The 16,645-nt window shown below is 41.6% G+C and overlaps 1 protein-coding gene across 2 annotated transcripts; it reads right to left on the bottom strand.

Moving 5' to 3' along the window:
* Positions 1-270: 270 nt before the first annotated feature.
* On the bottom strand, positions 271-16,399 carry OGFRL1 (opioid growth factor receptor like 1). 2 transcript variants are annotated; one of them, XM_042803168.1, is made up of 7 exons: positions 16,028-16,399; positions 13,887-13,973; positions 13,222-13,303; positions 9,929-10,007; positions 9,770-9,836; positions 9,482-9,627; positions 271-7,476 (listed from the first exon to the last, which is right to left on the bottom strand). In XM_042803168.1, exons 1-7 carry the CDS (start codon positions 16,292-16,294, stop codon positions 6,717-6,719), a joined length of 1,488 nt encoding a protein of 495 aa, XP_042659102.1. In that variant the 5' UTR covers positions 16,295-16,399; the 3' UTR covers positions 271-6,716. The 2 variants fall into 2 exon arrangements, with proteins under 2 accessions (XP_042659102.1, XP_042659103.1); XM_042803169.1 differs by having other exon boundaries at positions 13,222-13,300.
* Positions 16,400-16,645: the final 246 nt, after the last annotated feature.

The following is a 16,645-nucleotide window of genomic DNA, read 5'->3' as shown; positions in this document are numbered from 1 at the left end:
GTGCAGGATAAATACAACCAGCAGATTAAATATTCCCCTGCTAAGTTCAAGCAGCAGTAGCCAGTTGCTGGCACTGCTCCAGAGGCTTTTTGCCTGCACAATCATAATGGATATTTTACCCTTTAATGTTAACCGTGTTTGCATAGTGTATATTTTTCTTTAAAAAAAAAAAAAACTTAACTTTTAATAAAGCTCACTCTGGGCCTTCCCTGCTTCCTCTGCTATCCATGGTGGTTTTCCCACTGACAACAAAAAAGGAGAACCAGAGCCTTTAATGCCCTACTTTTTAAGTGTTAATACGTTTACAGAAGACTATACAAACAAGTGCTGAACAGCAATTACACATTATTAGAGATACACAATATTTGTACATGTTGCTAAAACAATGCTGCTAAATGAAGAAGCTTTATTAGTTTAGAGTTTTTGGCTGCTGTTATTAAAAATATATTTACCTGAAAGGAAATCCAAGTATTTCATTTTACAAACGATTTAAAATATAGCAGTAAGCAACAAAAACTATTGCTTTTTACGTTTATACATATTTTTTTTTGGCATAACACTGCCATACAGTTACAGAATTATAAAATATATCTTTATAGTGCATTACAAATCCAGAAACTGGTTACCACTCCTACCACATACATATGGTATTGGTACTACCAAACATGCACGGCATTCTGTAATTAAACACTGCAAAGGAATACAGAGAAGAGAGCAGGACCATTCATAAAAACTGACACGTAGCTGTTTCATTTTGCAAGTCAAAATAGTTGGGTTTTGGTTTTTTTCTTTTTACTGCACTTTTTTCTTAGAATACATTTTAACAATGAAGTCTATGATATTTCCAAATTTTATCAGTGCAAAACTATACCTAATCATCTGTTGCTGAACTCAAACAGCATAAAGGGCAAACAACCATGGAATAGGTTAAAACACATAAAAAGAGCAAGTAATGATAAGCAAACATGCTTCAGTAGATACCAAAAATAAGTGCCATAACTTTTTTTTTTTTTACAGCAAAACAATAGTTTTCACATAGTTAGCCACAGTAGTAAATACATTTAGTATATTTCACAATAAACTTTAGTTGAGGAATACTCCACCAGACCTGTAAGCATGGTAGAATTAAAAAGGGATGAGTTTCTAAGAAGTGAGAGACTTATTTCAGAACAAATTGGCAATTCTCACATTTGTTATTTTATAGCAAACAGCTTAATCCTTCTGAAAATAAACGTGATTGTAAGTGTAAAGCCACAGGAGGTCTCTATTTAATTGATCCCTATAGCTTTTGAACTGTATTTTACTAGTCCATTAGGTATGTCATGTATTAAATATATTCTTTAAAATAAACTCTTGCTTTCCCCAATGGTCTTAAGTAAGTATACTTAAGAATGTGGGCTGTAAAAGGAACACAGCTTTCAGGAAAATAAATAGTTCATAGGCAATACAGAGCACAAAGATATTACAGAGACACAAGTTACATTCCCCTTGGAGAACTGCATCTAACTACCTGTCAGTAGTGTATCTAGGATGTTGACCACGATGGGGACGGAGGGCAGGCTGCCTACGCTTCGCCTTTGTGACCCATTCTTTACTGTCAGGCTCCGATGGCCACCAAAACCACCTTTTGAGCAGTTACCCCAATTGCAACTGAAATTGGGGACACGTATCAAAATAAGTTACCAAAATGTGGAATGAGGTGTATGGTACTCAGCAAACCCCTATTTTTGTCTTCTACATGATCACAATGTTACACTCACTGATGCTGGTGTCTCCAAACCTAGAGGTACCTCACTCAGATGTGGGCTAGGAATAGGTTTTGCCTTTGACTGGTCTTGCTTTTACACTGACAGGAAAAAAAAATAAATCTGTTCTGCAGTTGGAATCTGACTTCTAATACTTCACACAAAAGGATTTATGTGTAAAATTTTATTCAGAAGGGACAAATAAGAGAATACTGTCATCAACACAGGACAATTTTTCTGCCTAAGCAGACATCATCTGCCTAAGGACAGTAACATAGGATATTTTCCACCTAAGCGGGTATTTTATCATTAGAATCTCCCACAGCTTTTAAAGATTGACTTGAAGTGAATTACTGTTCATCTTACAGTACTTTTAGTAACTGTATCAATATGCACTAGCAATTCTTGAATAAACAGATCTGAGACAAACAAGAGATCACTTTTTCCACACAAAACAACTAAAACATGGAACTCACAGCCACAAGGGACCGTGGAGCCTGAAAGAAACCTTGAGTTCAAAAACTGAAAAATTCCTGGAGAAAATCTGGGTCACCTCATCTGTTCTTTGTTTCACACCATCTGTTGGTGGCCACTGCTGGAGGCAGGATACAAGGCTAGAAACATCTTAGGTAACACTTAGGACAACGTACATCGTTAGCATGACATTGTCACACTTTTATTAATGGCAAAACTTATTTCACATACTTGCATCTTATTCAGAAATACAGCTTTTGTCAAGGAAATTCAGTGTAATGTTACCTGTAAAACTATGGTGTAATAAGAACTGAATTTTCACTTAAACATATATATCTTACTATAATTTGTGATCAGTACCATCACAACCGTCAGGAAAAGAAAGGTGAAAAAAAAATTTAATTAAACAGATATACATAAATTTTACTTAAAAAGAAAACAAGAGCTGTTTTCCATTTAAATCTAGTAAATCTCCCTTGACTTATCTTATTGGATCATCCATCAAAATTAGACAAAGCTTCCAAGATCTGTAAACTTTCTGATTATAGTAAGAGTATATGTAACTGCAGATTGTTACAATTATCCTGAAATAATTCAAGGAGGCTTACACTAGGTTGTATGAAATATTGACTATGATTATACAAATACCTAATTGATCAGGCTGCTGCAATCTTGGAGCAGGAAACTGAGGAGCCAACCAAACCAGTGAACAGCTCTCAAAGGCTTATTGACAGTATTTTTAGCATCCTTCAGGATCACACCTTTAAACATGAGCAATATGGACACCAAGAGCTCAGGTCTGCTCCCAGATGTGTGCACATGCATAACTGCTCTTCTTATCTGGATGGCCTATGGTGCACACCTCATGTACCCAAGCTTTCAGTCTCTACACCAACACAGTATCAGCTACCGAGGCAGTTATGTCCTGGATAGTAGGGCACAGAGCTGTAACTAATCTTAAAGTGCTGCATTTTTGCATGATTTGTACGATCGCCTTCACCTGCATGTGTGTACTCAGCAACATCTTGTCAAGTTGTGCATTCATATCCCCTCATCATAGGATACTTAAAATCAAGTTCACAGGTGTGTGCATATATACACTACTCCCGTTTAACAGTACCAGAGGCTACTCAGATGTACTTATTAGAAAAGAACCCCTACATGGGAGGTTCTGTTTAATTAATAAATGAATTGCTCAGATACTAGTAAAACACTAGGCCAAAATACATTATTGTAGTAAGTACAAAGAAATCCCTGAATACTTAAGCGTATAGCAAGACAAACCCAAGTTTAACAGTGAGCAAATGTCCTGACTTTCTTTGCACACCCTCAGTTTCTGAAGTAATGGTTAAATAACTAAGTACTGGTATTTACGAGAATTCAATCTTTTCAACATATATTGTACTGTAAACCTGAAAGCCAATACTTAAAAACTTCAAGCACGGGGTGCTTCTGGTTGCCAGGGCCATGATTCTGTAATGAAATGATAGAGTGCACCCACTTGATCCTCATAAATCCCAATGGGATGCTACACTGCATGATTGCCCTGCAATGAATCCTTCTTCTAAGCACTTGCAAAATCAGAAGAAACAACTCCTCCATGAAAAGAATGATAAATCATCACATTTTACATAGAGCAAAATTTGTTAGTTAAAGTTAAATTGTCCCATGGGAGTAATTTTGTTGATAAAACTGTAAAACAAAGATTACAGAGTGCAGGAGTACCACCTGACACAAAAAACCTCACTCACCTAATCCCCATAGTTCTTTGTAGGCAACTGGTATGTCACTACTCACTTCTATGAAAACTGATAGAAACTGAGTTGTGGATTTAAAAAAAATAAAAAAATAATTGCAGACTTAACAAGGATAGGAGTCCTAAATTTCTTGACTGTATTTTCAGATACACTGGGCTCTTACTGCAGACAAGCCCTGACAGATTAAAAGGACATTAAGTACTTCATTCTGAGTGGAGAACCAGCAAGCATGTATAGGTAAAAGCTGTGTCACAATAACAGAATACTGTACTGCAGAGAAATCTTTTGGATGCACATCCCAAGAGCTTTCTGGCTTAAAATTAGAGCAAGATTTCTCTTTTTATTTTTTTGTTCAGTACACAAAAGATCTCCTGAGGTCATCGATGTTCAATCAAATCACAGTACAAACCTAACAATATCCTTGGCATCCCTTATTTCACTTGAACACTACATATTTTTTTTTTTAAAGTGTTTAACCTTAATACTAAAGTCCATAAATTGAAGGCTCTGTATAACTACCTACCTTACAGTTATGTCACTCATACACAGGGTATAAATTTTCCCTATGATATTCAAGATATAACTACGTAAAAACAACACTGTTAAGTTGGCACAGTTAGGCACTCGAGATTTAAAAAGCCATAGGCAGAACGTAAAGTTGTCCTCCCTGTGAGTACATGTGGGGTCAGAGTCCTTAACTACACAGACCAATTTTACCTCAGCATTTCGTGTCCCTTTTGGCTCTGATGGTGAGAGGCAAACGTGAACAAGGAGATCCTCGTTCAAGTCCAGGGTATTCTGAAAGGCTTCTCATCAACTTTCCAGCTTTAAAGAGGCAGTGGCTGTGTGAGGAATTCTCTGAGGCATTTCTGCTCGGATAGACTTAATGCCTCCTTGAGCAATCTGGGTTACCCTTAAAAAAATATATCTATATATGTTCCTTTTCTTACAAGTCAGCACAGGAGAAGGAGGGATACGCCTTCCTTCTTCCCTGCCTCTTTAGGATGGAAAGAGCATAATATTTGTCCATGGGTACCAAGATCTCTAATTGCCACTCTATTTGACCCCAAGAAACAGTGTTACCTGGGGAAAGCAATGGATAATGCACTGCCATGATGGGAATTAGCAAAACAGAAAAATACAAGACATTTTTTCTGTGCTCTGAAACCCCTGAAGACTTTGTCATTTTGAGTTATACAAGACTTAAATAAAGTCCTGTAGCACTCTGACACTCAAACTGTAGTCAGCCACTTGCCTCATAACATTTCATCAAAAATACATTAAAGGCAGTGGATAATATATACACTTTTAAATAGAAAATACATACAGAAGTTTTAGACTACTTTACGCCTGTAGAAAGTGTGAGTTCTACCTGCATTATTTTTAAATTCATATTCTACACAATTAACTTGCTGGGTACTACCTTGTTTGACTGAATGGCATGAAGTCAGAAGGGGCTACTCAGAGAAAGTAGATAGTCCTTCAATGAAGAAAGCTGGGAAAGATCTTAATTGGGAAATTCCTACCTGCTGGGCTCCAGCCAGGCCAGCAGACTGGCCTGCCTCGGGTTTCAGCCGATGATCAAAAAACCATTAAACTGTGAAAGACCTCTGACAGAGAGCAAAGAGAGGAAACAGACAGCTGGCAGGACGCATCAGGTCTGCCTTTCTCTCCCAGACCAGCAACAGGGGGTTCATCATTGTGCAGACCTTACCTAAAACTGGCCAAGAAACATCCAAGTTCAGGTAAGATCCAGTTGGACAGGCCTGGTGACATATTTTCTGGCAGCTTTGATGATTCATCAGTGCTTTGTGGTGAAGACACTGATTTTCAGCTGTCCAGAGGCTTTCCAGGTGCTGAACCCAGCTGAGGGAATTGTTTTATTACAGCTGATCAACAAGGAGCTTTCACACTGAGACCAAATCTGAGTGACCAAAGAGATGTCTCCCCCCAAATTAGTAGTAGTAACAAATGAGTCAAGAGAAGAGAGAACATAACAGGGACTGAAAGAAGTCTAAAGTGCAACTTCCCTTTTTCCCAAAAGCTGTGAATACAGTTTCATTGTAAGTTAAACTTTTTTTCAATGTACAATGACACCCAGCTGCATAGGACATTTTGATATCCGTTACTAAGTATCTCTGACAAGGATGCTAATCTAAGGTAAAAGAGGCTGTGCAAATACTGCTGTTAAACATTAACATAGTTCCTAAAAAAAAATATCCACTAGGGAAAAGACTGTGCTCTTGAAAGAATTTCTAGTAATTTCATAAAAGGAAATCAACACTTAAAGCATATTAAAAGAAACATAAAAATTCTGATGTTCTGAGACTTTCTAGTAAGCTATGTTTGGTTTGGTTTTTGGTTTGTTGTTTTTTGGTGGTGTTTTTTTTTTGTTTTGTTTTTTTTTTTTGTTGTTGTTGTTTTTTAATACTGGATTAATTTAATAGCAAAAAAATAGATAAGCTATTCTATGCAATCTGTCTGGAAAAGATAATGGATTTCTTAGCTTTGAATATACACAATTGTTTTAAAGAGCCACACCTGGTTGACTGCTGATAAACTGAGGTTGACAAAAAAATCAAATTCATTAACGTAACAGAAGCCTAATCTGATGCATTCGCAACAAGCATAGTCTCATCAACATTTTATACTACATTAGCTGGAAATTTCACCTAAAATGAAGGAGGAATGAATAATTTGCTTCATTCAATATGAAACATAATGATTTTTAACCTCAGATTCATGATTTGAGCTCATCCTTGTTTATTGTGGTGGTACCCCCTGAAAGTGTATCCTTATCAAGGTTATCCTGTAGATCTGCTGATGTGTTATTTGAAGAATTCTCAGTGTCACATAAATCTTTCTCTACAGTGCCTGGGTGATTTCCACAGTCATTGTTTAGGTTTTCATCATCTTTTTTGGAATGAGAAGCATCCTCTTTCCTGTCTGAAGTATCATGAATTTCTTCTGATTTTGAAAGCTGACTGACATCGGTATCATTGTTCTTTTCACTGTTGTTCTGCTTAACAGCATCACAGTTCATTTCTTGTTCATCCTGGTCATTTTCTTCCCCATTTTTTATGAGTTCCACCTTTCTTTCTTCAGTTATTTTACCAGCTGAGCTTCCACTTGCTGATATATTCTTAGGCTCTTTTGATTTCTTATTCTTAGAAATACAAGTATTGTGAATAGAAATTGGAGATGCTGGCTTTTTATTTGTTTTGCTTCCCTCTGACTTCTGTTTTCTTGGGGGTCCCCAGATAAAATGCTCTGAGGGCGTATAGTGTTGCTGGGCAAATCTCAGGAGTTTCCTCCTTTCTCTTCGGTCTCTAATAGTATACACAAAATATTCTAAAGCACTTTGCTTAATGTTGGGAATGGTATCTTCTACAAGTGCTTCATGGAGAATAAATTTTACCAGGGGAGATTTGAAACTCTCATATCCAAGCTCGCCAAGACTTTTCAGAATTCGAGTGATTCTCAAGTAGTTGTGTTGGGACCTTTGGAAGAAAAGGGTGAAAAAATTCCATTGAATCAGAAAAAAAAAAAAAAAAAAAAAAAAAAAAGAAAGCCTTGCACAGAACTGGAACTGCAATTCCTCACTGCTTTTTATCACTTCAGGTGTGTACTTCAGGCTTCCTGTACTTCAATTTCTCACAGCTGAGGAAGCTTGCTAGCACCTCCTTTGCTGGGATGTTGCGAGTGAAAATTAAGATCCGTAAAATGCACTGAGGCAATGGGATGGAAAAAGATTAAAAAAAAAAAAAAAAAAAAAAAAAATATCAAAGTGTGCACTGATTTTGATTCCTTCTCCTGTATGTATTCTTTCTTAGGAGAAAACCCAATTGCTTTAAAAAAAAAAATGGGGTTTGCAGTGCATTGCAGCAATACAGATACAGAACAGGGTTCACTGCACTTCACTTAAGCTATTTAACAGCTGGGTCGCCAGCCTAGGCTGGCTACCTGCACTTCTGATACAGTTGATGCTGGGAGAAAAACAGGCACCTCTGGAGAGCAAGTCCCACTGTCATAAGAACTGAATAATATAAATGGAATGAACTATCTTCTGGAACTGTTTGTGGAGAACTCTCTCCCTCATGAAGTACACGTCAGTAAACAGGAAAACTTAAATGCCTGTATTTTAGATGGCTAAAATCAGGTAAAAAGAGTCCGAATTCATGACTTAAAACTGCGTAGCTACTCACTGGTGAGAGTATCATAGAATGGTTTGGGTTGGAAGGGACCTTAAAGATCCTCTAGTTCCAACCCCCCTGCCCTGGGCAGGGACACCTTTCCCCAGCCCAGGGTGCTCCCAGCCCCATCCAACCTGGCCTTGAACCCTTCCAGGGAGGGGGCAGCCACAGCTTCTCTGGGCAACCTGTGCCAGGGTCTCACCGCCCTCACGGGAAAGATTTCTTCCTTACATCTAGTCTAAATCTGCCCTCTTTCAGTTTAAAACCAGTCCTATCACTACACTCCCTGATAAAGAGTCCCTCCTCATCTTTCCTGTAGGCCCCCTTTAAGCACTGGAAGGCTGCTATAAGGTCTCCCTGGAGCCTTCTCTTCTCCAGGCTGAACAGCCCCAACTCTCTCAGCCTGGCCTCACAGGGGAGGTGCTCCAGCCCCCTGAGCATCTTTGTGGCTTATAGGACTTGCAGTGCTAAAAATGTGCAGTGAGTAACATTTGGGCTTCCTGAAACCCTGGTTTATCTGTGGCCCGAGTCTGTGCCCACACCCCTACTGCCTCATATAATATTTAAGCGAAATTAATAACAAATTATTGACATTATTCGCCCCAAATTAGCCATCAGCAATTCTATGTGCAAGCTTTCATTTGGATGGCAGAATAAATAATACAAGAAAACAATCTTCAGCTTTAAGGTCAGAGGTATTAGGGAAATGATCAGAAGATTTGAAAAGTGTGCAAACTTATGCTCCACACAATGCCGATGAAAAGCAACAGGTGTAATTTGCTGAAAGTTGGGCTAAAATTTGACTTAATGCATGTCTAAACCTCTCCAGTTTACCACTGCATTTAAAAATTATTAAATACATAGTATATCATGTTTTGAGAAGGGAGGGAAATATTGTTATTTAGCTTCCACACAGGTGTGGAGAACTTGATTTTTCTCAAAAAGAAATGTGAATACAAATATAAACCACTCGTCCTTTCCAACTGAGAAGCAGCACTTTGGGATCAGGTGAAAATGCATTCAGTAGCATGAGAAACAAGTTAATTTGTAACAGTGATCATCTTCACCACCATCTGAAGGTGTATTTTGAGGAAATTCAATTATGTCAATTAGACTGGTAATGGGTGAGAAGCACAATCAAAAAAAAGGGGAAGGAGGAATGTACACATACAGACACAAACCAGGCATTGACTATTTCTTTTTCTCTTTTTCCTGGCGAACTGTGAAAACGTATCTTCCCTTTCTCTAGAAAACAAAAGGCTAAAGAGATTCTGCGGCAATTCTAGAGAGTGAAGTGCACGTCATTACTTACTCATTCAAATGTTGAAATCTTTCTTGCCAGTTAGCAGCTCGTGCTACGTTTCCAGTTTTATCAATTAGTTTTATTCCAAAAAACTCCAACATCATTTTGTAAGCCAAAAGGAATCTTCTAATTGCTTCTTTTGTTTTCTTGAATTCCTAATAAACAAAGAATACATCCAAAATTCTAAGTGGCACTACAGCAAGTACTTCTGCATTGAAGAAAACAACTCTAGATAACAAAAAGCAGTTATGTATCAAAATTAATGTGATGGTTTGTACTGAGCTCAATTTGTATTACCTCAATTTCATATGTAGTTAATTCTTTAGCATAGAAGTTCAGACCTTGTTCCCTCAGCGGGAAAAGCCTGTTAAAAGAAAAGGCACATTACAGCTCACAGTATATGAACAGTTAATCAAATTAATGCTTTGAAACAGAAATAGGTAATAAGTGACCAACCACTGTATGTAAGTGTGGTTATGTTCCAGTTTTTCATAGTCTCCTTTCCATTTATTTAGCACTTCTTCAATATAAACCCCTGTACAAAAATAATTTGAAAACTGTTAGGTAGCCATCAAAAACATCATTCAGCTACATAAAGTACATGGCATGTTACCATAATGATGGAATGCATACTTCAGTTATCTTTCACATACTATGTCAAATAAGGTCTATTATAGCCATTAATTATTAATTAATATTTTTAATTACATTACTAAAATTTAATTAAAACCAAGAGATTTATCAAATTTCAAGATAAACAAAACCAACTGACTTATACTGAGTTACTTACCAGCAGAGGGTATGTGACAATAAACTCTGTAAAATATACTTCCCCAAAAGTTCTCATGTCCTAGATCCCTTTATTACACTGACTGGTAATTAACAAGCCGTTTACAGAAAACATAGCATTGTGAATCACCTGGCATTGCTTTAATATGACAAAACTCCGCATATAGATGTAGATATATGTGTCGTCTTCGTAGAACAAAGCCTCAACTCTAAGAAATCTCCTATTCCAGGAATCTCTCCGGCTGCAAATAACGCTAAGATCGGGAAATCTTTCTCAGTTGGCTGCGGCCAAGAGTCTTGCTGCCACTGCTATGAGTTTGACCTTGAGTTCTCAGGTCATGCTCAACAAATGAGAATTTCAGCTGTTAGTGGTCTTAAAACAGTTGTGGAATTCAGTCAGTTCCTCTCGGAAAGACAGAGTGATAGAAAAAAGGGGACAAAGTACATGTAAAAGGACATTAATCATTCTTCGCGCTGAGATTGTGCTCCTTAAATTCGCGTATGGGTATGCAAAATACATAATGCAAAATCTGCACAAGTATGCAAAATAAATTAAAAAAGATGATTCTTGTTACAAAACCTGTACAGTCTCTTTCCATGAATAAACGATCAGTGTTAGCTTGTTTCTACTCTGAAACCAACAATAGTTTTACCACTGCTGCACGGCCTCACCCAAAGTCAGACTGCACAGGAGTGGCCTAAAAAGCCCAAAGCCCCACGTAGGTAGTCTCCTATTACACATCTGAGATCTCATTCTCTCTCCCTGGTGAAAATTTCCATTTGGGTCTCAATAACAAAGGGAGAACTCATTTGGTACTTTTCTTCAAGAAATGGAGAAAGCAGCCAGTCAAAGAGGCTGCTAAGAACATGGGGTTTCCAGTGCAGGAAAGGCTGGAAAAGGACCTTGCAAAGAGGACCTTCCACCATCACTGCACTGTATCCAACCTACATTTCAAATTCTGGAAAACTTGCTGCTCAGTTCCAGAGCAGAGAGAGAGACAGGCCAGCTCTGTGTTCAAAACCACCAGATAAATCTGTAGGTCATGAAATTAAACCGCAGATCTAGTACTGCACTAGAAATGTCTTTTTTAAATAACATTCCCCAATAGTTCAGTCCCTAACATGATACCTTAGGCTCCCTCTGAACACTCATAGATCCACAGACTTAGGTCAAGGTGGTGGCTACTCTTTCTTATTCTCAATAAATACTTCCACATAACCAGAGCTCACAGCCATCAACACTTCAGCCTCCATGGACTACCAGCTACCTTTTACCCTACCAACTGCAGTTTTCTCCTAAATTATTAAGAGAATTTTATTCTTTACAAATTTTAGGAGGGAATCCCTCCTCTAGGTTTCATGGCTGTCTCTTCTCATGGCTAATCCTCTTCAATTGCTCCTTCATTTTGCACTTTATGTTATGTTAAAAAAAAAAAAAAAAAAAAAGTTGGGATCCTCCTCCAACCTTTTCTGGCTTTCAGTTTCAGGTCCATGTGGTCCTCAGGTTCACATAGACCTCAGTGCCCTTCTTTTTTCTGTATCTGTTCTCTGTTTAACGTCTCCTGAATTTGCTACTGTTGTACTGGTAATTCACAGATCTAACTCTTCTTCCAGTCAAGCTAAAAACACAGCATCTACCTGTGGATATCTAGATGAAGTTGAAGATGATTAAAACAAAGGTCTTATTACTCTTCCACACAACCTGACTTGTTTTCTCACTTGATGAGGATATTATCACTATCTTGCTTACAAACAGCTCTCATCTTCAACCTTCTTATATGTACATCTTTACATCCTTATGTACAACATTCCTTCCCATCCAGCTTCCTATCAGAACTTTGACGTTTTGTATCTCAATATCCTTTTTGCCGACCTTGAAAAAGTACCCTCGTCACGCCTACATCTACCCTGAATGCTGCTCGTAAGATCATGTTTCTAGACTGCAGCTTTTTTATACTGCCTCTTTTTTTGCTTTGCCTTCTTCCATTGTGAAGCCTTTTTCTGTAACATCAAACAAAAACTATACATCTTCACTTCCAAAGCCTTTTGTGACCTGTCCCTTCCTACCTTATCAGAACCCATTTGTTGCTATGAGACTGATCCTGCTTCCAACAGGATCCTGCCTCAATGGCAGCCTCCACATCTCACTTCTGTACTCCAGTGCACACTTCAGTATTTCCTCCCAAGCTGCTATCGTGCTGAGAGGATCTTTCTGAAGACACCTTCAAAGTAATCTCCTCATCGTTCTTTTAAAACTCCCAAAAGCTTATTTTTGGCCTGCAAAATTTTTTTTGCCAATGGCTAAGCTCTCTTGTGCCAAGACTCCTGTCTATCATTCTAACCAAGACTGTTTTATTGCCTCCTTCTGCTTCCCCATCTGTCTGCTACCCTCTTGTCTCTCATACTTCAACTGCAAACTCTCCACAGCAGCGTTTGTCATCTTCCAGTTCATCCTGTGTTTGTGCAGAACCCTGCATATGAGGCTCCTGCTTCACCATCAGAACCACTGGGGACTTTGAGAAATGATCTTATCATTGTTAATATAATAATCTCACCTAAGGTAGCAACAACACATTCTTTTTCTCCTACCCAGTGCTCGGGATAACACCCTGCTCCCTGCCACTCCTACTCAAGCAGCAAGAGCTTGTGCAGTAGAGTGGAACAACTTTGCTTAATAAAAAGTAGTGCCACTACTGTAAAGTGTTACAAACAACACGCTGCACTACATCACGCTGAAAACACAGGAGAAAAGCACCACGTCCCGACAGCAAAATCTAACTCTGGTTTAAACGTAACCTGCTCCCATGTTATCAACGTGCTACTTCAACATAGGAGGTTCAAGTCATACAATATATAGCTATACAACTTTGTCAGCACCACAATTATCACTACAGTTCACTTTGTTACTAATATTAGTGAGCATTTTTTTGTTATCACTATTATTGCCACAGATTACTCACCATCAGGTTTAAACGGGATTTTATTTTTGTAAAAGCGGAGATTGCACAAGTCATTTTGATATCGAAGATCTTTAAAGTTCTGCTAAAAAAAAGGAAATAGGACATTATCATATTACAAAAAAATCTATCAAGAATATCCAGACAGTGGTCTTGTGCTTTTTGATTAATTTGAGGACAAAAAAAAAAAAAAAAAAAAAAAAAAAAAAAATCAGAGTTTTAGGAACCACAGAGTTTTACTTATGCACTTAAAGACTCATTTTTAAGGATTTGCAAGTTCCTTCTGGCTGGTACCTTCTCCTACTGAAGCAGAGGCTAGAGAAGCAAGCATAGCAGCACCTTGACTTCAGTCTCAAGGAACTTGTGAAACAAATAATTGTAAGTCTAAACTCTATAATATACCCTCTTCGATGTTCAAGGCACAAGCCTCTTTCTGGGCTCCTAACACTGTTCCCAGGCTCAGAAATCTCATGTGTTTGCACATACACCTGGGATGAAAAGACACTGCACTAGTTTCATTCCTCTCTCACAAGCACACATTGGGCCTCTGTACCAGCTTCTTGATTCTCATTTCTTATATTTCTTAGGCACCACAAAGGTCTAGGAATGCTTGGGTTATGTGCTGTCTCCTACTAAAAAGGCAATTTTAAACCATAAAATATTCTTACTGGATACTGGTGTCGGTACTTGTATAAATCTCTTGCTGCGTAGAAGCTTCTCTTTGGCTTGGCTGTCAGCTCGGTTCCATCACTGCTCTGAAACAGTTAGACAGATAATAACCATACACAAACACAGTAAATAGCAAATTTGTGTCATATTAAAGTACTTATTTTTCATGACGGAGATCAGCAATGTAAACAAACACAAGTGTATGTATTTGCCTACTGTTTAGCCAAACACTGAAAAGCTCCCTGCTAAATACTTAACACCACACACTTTAAACCTAAACTTAAAAATAAAATAAAATAAAATACAAAAGCAACACTATGAAATGTCCTTCCAATGAGACTGAACTTGATTTAAAACAACAGGTTGGTTGTCATTTCCGAATGCAAGCCTTCAAAGTAACCCAGCAAGTGCTAGCATGAGATGAAATAAGTAACCAAACATGAAAATGCAGAAACTACTTGTTTTGAACAGGAAATCACACTAATTGCAGAGACTATTTGTCATGTGTACACTGACTTAATTGCTGTCATTGCATCCCATAGAAGAAAGCGAATAGTCACGGACAAGCCAAATTGCAATTCTACCACCTTCTTGAACTATTTCCTAGTATTTGTTTCTCAGAACTTAAATTTAAAGCCTAGTAAGGAGAACCACTAAGCCCCAGAACAAAAACCTGCTTAGGGAAACACATATGTAGGAGAACTTGTACCGGCACCCAGCTGTTGGGAAGCTGTGATCTGAAACAACCAGAGCCCAGTTATGTCAACGGAAATAATTCCACTGACTTCAGACAATGCTTGAAAAAGCTGCATGCTTTGAAAAAAAATAGAAAATTAAGCATTAATGTACAGAGACTCCAACCTGCTACCAACAACAACTTTATTTTCTTTGTAATTTCTTTATAACTATACTGCAACAAAGCGTTTAGCCTTCTTCAATCTTGTAAAATAAGTCTCTACACTACAACCAAAAACATCCTGCTCCTTGAAATAAGGATGTAATATATTAAAGCCAAGCCTAAAAAGGGAAGTTCCCTGTCACTGCACTGGACATTCGCCTTTCTTATTGACCATCCCATGGCTTATCAATAGCACATTAATGACAAACAAGCATCCGTTTTCACTCCCCCTTTTGCAAGACCAGGTTTGACCATGCCTACAGGCAAAACATGCTATCAAGCCCAAAAGGGGCAAATGCTTACTCCTATTTATTTTTGCACCGTTTCTGAACCAAACATAAGCATAACGCATCTAACGGGCTAAAAAAGAGATCCAGCTGGCCCACCCCGCATTTAATTCTAACTCCGATAAAATTACTGGTGAAGCAACCCTTAGGGTTAGCGTTTTCAAAGGCTCCTGGAAGGCAGACACTCGCTCCAAAAACTCCTCACCGCGGAGTCACAAATCCGTCGCCACGTACGACCTAATATTCAGCTTTTTTTAACCCGTTTCACGAAGAGGCCGAGCTCACTGAAGGTAAGGCAGGACCTTTCCTGGAAGCAGCGGCGGCGGGGCCGGCGACGACTTTCAGGGCCCCGGTTTTCTCCCGAGCGCGGGTTCGCGCAACGGTGGGGGAAGGCGAGGGGCCCGCCGCCGGCCGAGGCGCGGCGCTCGGCTCAGCGCGCGCCGCTCCGAGCGCCGGCGCCGCGCCGCCCGCCCCCGCCCCGGCCCGCCGGTGCCTCAGCGCGGGGAGGAGGGCGGGGAAGGGAGCGGAGCTGCCCCGGCCCGCCGGTGCCTCAGCGCGGGGAGGAGGGCGGGGAAGGGAGCGGAGCTGCCCCGGCCCGCCGGTGCCTCAGCGCGGGGAGGAGGGCGGGGAAGGGAGCGGAGCTGCCCCGGCCCGCCGGTGCCTCAGCGCGGGGAGGAGGGCGGGGAAGGGAGCGGAGCTGCCCCGGCCCGCCGGTGCCTCAGCGCGGGGAGGAGGGCGGGGAAGGGAGCGGAGCTGCCCCGGCCCGCCGGTGCCTCAGCGCGGGGAGGAGGGCGGGGAAGGGAGCGGAGCTGCCCCGGCCCGCCGGTGCCTCAGCGCGGCCCGTTCTGCGGCGGCGGCGGCTCCCGGCCCGGCCCGGAGCCCTCAGGGCGCAGACGCCAGCGCAGCCCGGCCGCCGCCCCGCGCCCGCCTCCCCCCGCCCCGGCGCCGCCGGTACCTGCGCGGGGCTGCCGGCGTCCCCCTCCGCCCGCTCCCCTTCCTCCGGCGGCGGGGACGGCGGCGGCGGCTCCTGGGACCGGCCCTCGGCGGCCGGCAGCTCGGCCGGCTCTTCCCCGCCTCCCGCGGCGGTGCACACCCCCTCCTGCCGCCGCGGCTCGCCGCCGGGCTCCGCCGCCCCGGGCTCCGAGTCGGTCTCCCAGGTGGAGTCGCAGTCCTCCACCGTGGTGGGCTCCTTGAAGCTGACCCCGCTCAGCAGGCTGCCCATCGGGCAGGGCCGGGCCCGGGCCCGCCGCCGCCGCCCGGAGGCCGCGGGCTGGGAGCGGCCGCGGGCTGCCTACGGCTGCGGCATGGCGGGGCGGGGCGGCGGCCGGGGCTGCTCCCCCCCGGCCCACGGACACGCGGAGGGCGGAGCTGGAGGGTCCGGGATTTCCACCGGAGACACGCACGCAACGCCCAGTCCCACCCCCCCGCCGCCACGCCGCCCCCGGGGGGCCCAGCCCTGGCGCCGGGCACCGGCGGTCGCGGCCGAGGCGTGCGGTGCGGGCTGTCCCGCCGCCCCGGGGGGGACGGGACGGGACGGGGGAAATCCCCGCGGGGAGGCGGCGGGAATCCCGCC

The sequence above is a fragment of the Tyto alba genome, unplaced genomic scaffold, assembly GCF_018691265.1.
Source record: "Tyto alba isolate M040663 unplaced genomic scaffold, T.alba_DEE_v4.0 Super-Scaffold_40, whole genome shotgun sequence".
Lineage (NCBI taxonomy): Eukaryota > Metazoa > Chordata > Aves > Strigiformes > Tytonidae > Tyto > Tyto alba.
This window is presented reverse-complemented; position numbering and strand designations above follow the sequence as displayed.